The sequence below is a fragment of the Gavialis gangeticus genome, unplaced genomic scaffold (genome assembly GCF_001723915.1).
Source record: "Gavialis gangeticus isolate Ggan-Ray unplaced genomic scaffold, GavGan_comp1, whole genome shotgun sequence".
In the NCBI taxonomy this organism is placed as follows: domain Eukaryota; kingdom Metazoa; phylum Chordata; order Crocodylia; family Gavialidae; genus Gavialis; species Gavialis gangeticus.
Genome location: NW_017728992.1, coordinates 132,623,974 through 132,628,711, shown reverse-complemented (window position 1 = coordinate 132,628,711; position 4,738 = coordinate 132,623,974). Strand labels below are relative to the sequence as shown.

Genomic DNA, 4,738 nt, shown 5'->3' with positions numbered 1-4,738 from the left:
GTTACCCTGTGCCATGTAGTGGCCCTTAAATGCCACTGCAAGCAGAAGGCAGAGTGAAGTTGCACCTTGGACTAAATCAGAGAGATGTAAGCTTTTGTAAGCAGTATCTTACATTATGAAGGGACTACCATTACAAACTAACTTAGAAATCCTGAAAACAGTATAGATACCATGAGACTGCATCAGTGGCTGAAGCAGTTCATGGTGTCCTCTGAAACACTGGGAGAAGGAAAGACAAAGGTGGTATATATGGTCTGTCTTGTGTGTACTCTCTCACACATGCACCAAGCTGGACTACTGTGGAACACGTGAATGTTCTGAAAGAAAGATTTTTATGCATCAGGCTGCATGCTTTAAAAGAGGGAGGGAGGAAGGAAGGAAATCCTGGTGCACGGTAAGTTGTCAGCAGATTGTAGACCAGGAAGTAAAAGTTACTGTGTTTATCATATATTGCAGCGATTCTCAACCAATGTCTGCAGGTGTAAGACCTTTTGAATGGTGCAGGTGCCACACAGTGTTGGGACTGACAGGTGTGCAAACAAATGCACATGATCTGAAAGATGAACCCAGTGTTCAAGTAGGCATCCAAAGCATTGCAAACCTTCTGAGTTCTTTGCGATAGACTTGCTCTATTATTTTCCTGTAGTCAATGAATGAGTGAAAGCTAAGAGCTGGCACTTTCTGAGGGGTTCCTTGAGTCTGAAGAAGGTTGAGAACCACTGTTGTATTTTATGGTTTTACTCTTCTCGTGTGTCACTGCCATGTAAGGGAGTTGGGTATTTTACTTTGCTATAAAGGACTATATCTTTCTACAACTTAGTTGAATTTGGATTTTAACCTTAATCTAATTTACACGGTAAAAAATCACCTCCTGGTTATCTTAAGCAGTCTGGGATACTAATTTTGAGAATAAATGTCAGTCTTTACACTTTTTTTTAAATGCTCACATTTGCTGCATTATGAAAGTCTTAATAAAGAAAGCATTTAGCAGAGTAATATTTGGAAGAATAAAATTATTAAGACTGCATGTTTTGGTTAAAAACTACTTAAAGTAATGAAATTGTGAAGTGTGTTGTTCTGATTGAAAAATAAATCAATGTGTGGTTTGTTTGTTTTTTGTTCCTAGAAAATGGAGTAAATGGAACAGTAACCTCAAATGGAGCAGACTCACCTCGTAACAGGAAGGACAAATCCTTGTAAAACTGAGTTTTATTAAGTTAATTGACTAATGTCCCCAAAGAATCTGCTTTTTACTCTGAAAAGCCCTTCAGTGCTAGAGATTTCACTGATGCAGAAATACAATTCATGCTTTTTGATTATTGCTGTCGTATTGTTTTGTGAAACTCTTTTTGAAACTATTTTGACTAAGGAAGTTTGCCTTCAAATATTTAGGGGGCCACAACACTTTTTGAACAACGTTGAACACTTTTTTTAAACCTTTAGTGTGATGAGATATTAGTCGGTGACTTCTGTCTACTGAATCAAAATTCTACCTACTGAGGATCACTGAGACGATGAATTCTACCTGCCAGTTTTTATAATTTTGGTGAGAGATGCTGTTCCAGAAATACCACATTTTCCAAGATCTCTAAGAAGTATCACAAAGTTGAAGTAAAACATTTAATATCTATTTTTTAGATATTTTAACACTGCAGCATACTACTTTGATTCCTATTTACAGCTCAACTTGGATTTGTGTGACCACCAAAATGAAACATGCATTATTTTGTAGGTAACAGCTATGATGTTTGATTTAAGAAATGCCCGTGTCATTAAAACAAAATCTAACTGAGTTGAAATGTTGCAGAGTCTTATTGTCTATGTTGGCTAGAAATTTCTTGTGAGGAAAAATACCTTTCCAAGGTATAGCTTTAGCTCTTGAAAATTAGAAGAGAGAATGTTTATTTTAGAGGAGTGATTTGCCTAGCACTATTTGAATAAGTTAATTGAGTTAACTTGTAATAATTGCGCTTATACAGTCTGCATATCTGAGAGCATTGGTGTGATATTTGACCCTTTTTGAAAACTCACTTTGTCTACAATTTTTAGATAGCATCTTTTCTTAATGTGCGATGTGATTTAATTTAGAAGGTAACTGAAAGGCTCCACCAAGAGCAAATCTGTTTAAACTAATGAAGTTGCAACAAACATTCCTTTACTCTAACTCTTTTACTTTGGTTCCATCTCTAATTGGGAAATGGTTCTGTTTACAGCATATATTTTTTGATGAAAAATATATTTAAAAGTGACAATGGGGGGTCTTTGTCTGTTTTGTTTTTCAACAGAATTGTTGGTGTCATTGGTTACCCTTGAACTATCGTTACTTAAGGTTACTTCCACACCTGTCTGTCTTAGCTTTAAGTGTGAGGCCTTGCCCGTTTATTATATTACCAGTTTAATATTCAGTTCATGTTTGCATATTTTTGTTTTGTAATGGTATAACCCTGCCCCAGAAAAACTTACTTAAATCAACATTTTAAATGAACTTTTTAGTTGAGTATGTTTTCAGTTTGACACAACTGCTAGACTGCTTTTTTATAAATAGAAGCCCTTATGAGCAATCTTAAATTCATTGAAACAGAATATTTGTAATTATAAATTGTGGGTATAGGAAACTGCTTTAATACCCAATGAAGTAATAAAAAATATTTAATCTTTATATTTATTCTGTATCTTTTTATTTTCCAGTTTGGTTGCAAAAAAAACTTTTTATTCTGTACATTTGTACAAAATTTGGTCTGTGCTTAAGTATTTAGTCCAGGTGCCATTGTAAAATTATTCTGACGTGCTTTTTGTGAATTATAAATAGCCTAAGAGTTGTCAGATAACCTAAGTTGATGTCTTTGCTTCACACCACCTCCCATTTTAGACTTGCTGGCAGGCATTCATCTGTTTACAGTACTAAGTCTGTTACAGGGCCATGTACACAGAAATGTGCCAAGTCAACTTCTAGGGAAATAACAATAACACATTGGTTTGAAAAAACAAAATGGTGTAGCTTTAGACTTGGAGAGAAGAATTCCATTACATCTAATCATGAAACTGGAAAATTGAGGTTTAAAAAATTAGAAAAATGTACATTAAATTTTGATTTTATGGAACAGGTTGCCTAATATCTGTCTGTAGCAGACACTTTGTGTGCTGCCTCCTCAGCTTGTACTTCAAGCCAGAAGTGAAAAAATGTTTAAATTGCTTATGTAGTAGATTTAGCTCTGAATTGAATCAACTAGGTTTTTCCCCTATGAGTTTGCACTGTCTGAAAAAGCTCTGAAGGGAAGTTTAGATATAATCTGAATCTGTAAGGGATGAACATCACTACTTCATTTGACTTGAACTCAGCTTCTAAATATGGGACGAATTGGATTCTGCATTGTCAGCAACAAATCATAGGTCCTAACTGCTGATGCATGAAACAGCTTGCATTTAACTAATCCCTACCTTGAACGTTATTTTGAAGTCCTTCAGAAGTTACCCTAAGTAGTGGGGTCAGAGTTGTTGGCTCCTGGCCTGCATCTGGATTACAGAGCTCCTTGCAGGCTGCATCCAGGCCTACCTCTGGCAGTAGGTGAGCTGTCACTGTTGTGTTACCTCAAGGAGGCCTAGGGCTTAATACAACTGCCATTCACGCCACTGCTACTGAAATGCATCCCCAGAATGTAGTGGTGGCACCATCCCTCCACCGCACTAAAATTCCCAGGCCCTCCAAGAGTTCTGGAGGGTGGATAACAAATCTCTGTGGTCCATATGCTTGATGCCCCTGCCCCGATTTATTTTATTCCATTCTGGGGGTTATACAATTTTCTTCAAGCCAGCTATTTTTTATAGAGTGCTGGACTCTGAAAAGATCTCTCAGGTATGCCATGCTGAAAGATGCTGTGGCTCCTCTGCACATGCTAATCCCTGCTCTAAGGTCCCCTCTGCACATTATATTTATGCGGCAATTAACAAGTTCATAGTGGCATAAATAAGAAGACGATACACTTGCACCCAATTTAAGGCACTATAAAATGAGTGTTTTGTGTGGTGCCCTAAATTTAAGGTTTGGCCAGTAGCTGAGAATCATTAATTTTTTGGTCCCACCAGAGGCCCAGTATGGGAAAGACAAAGGGCTTCCCCTGCCTGGGATTTTAAACCCTGTGCTGAGCAGCCTGGGGAAGTAGAGGATTCTAGAGCTGCTTGGCTTGGCACAGGAGTTAAAGTGCCCGACCAAGGCACTCCATGGCTTCCTAACCTGGGGACCTTAAACCCCATACTGAGCAACTGGCCAGCTGGGTCCAGGACTGCACTGAGGCCAGTTTGAGACCATGGTGCGGTCACTGGATCCAACCGACAATCAAGTGATTGTCAGCCAAGCAGGGACCTCACCAGCACTAGTTCCTCACCTAGGTTTGGTCCCTGGCTAAGCTGACAGTCGGCTGATTGACAGGCACCCAGCTTGTTGGGGGTCATGATCTCAGGCTTGCCCTGCACTGGCAACAGTGGAATAATTGGAATCTGATCCCCGGTCTCAAAATTGTTGGTCTGCTTTAAATTAATATGTCAGGAGCTTAAGAGGCATAGCTTATTGGGACATGCTGTATTGGTATAGTACTATGCATGCCCAAGTTCCCCTTGTGTGAGGAGATAAATGCCTTCCTCCCCTTTTAAAAATCCTACACTTGCCCCAGCTATTCCAGTGGTGCTTGTAGGAGACTGCTGCTGTTACATTTCCCTGCCCTTTTCACCCTCTGGCAGCCCC

General features: G+C 38.9%; 1 protein-coding gene across 1 annotated transcript in view; it reads left to right on the top strand.

Annotated features, from left to right (window-relative positions):
• TRAM1 (translocation associated membrane protein 1) overlaps positions 1–2,659 on the top strand; it is a 39,378-nt gene extending 36,719 nt beyond the window's left edge. The window contains exon 10 of the mRNA XM_019527779.1: positions 1,127–2,659. Within this exon, the coding sequence (XP_019383324.1) occupies positions 1,127–1,200 (74 nt within the window). The 3' untranslated portion in view covers positions 1,201–2,659. The remainder of the gene's footprint in view (positions 1–1,126) is intronic.
• Positions 2,660–4,738: the final 2,079 nt, after the last annotated feature.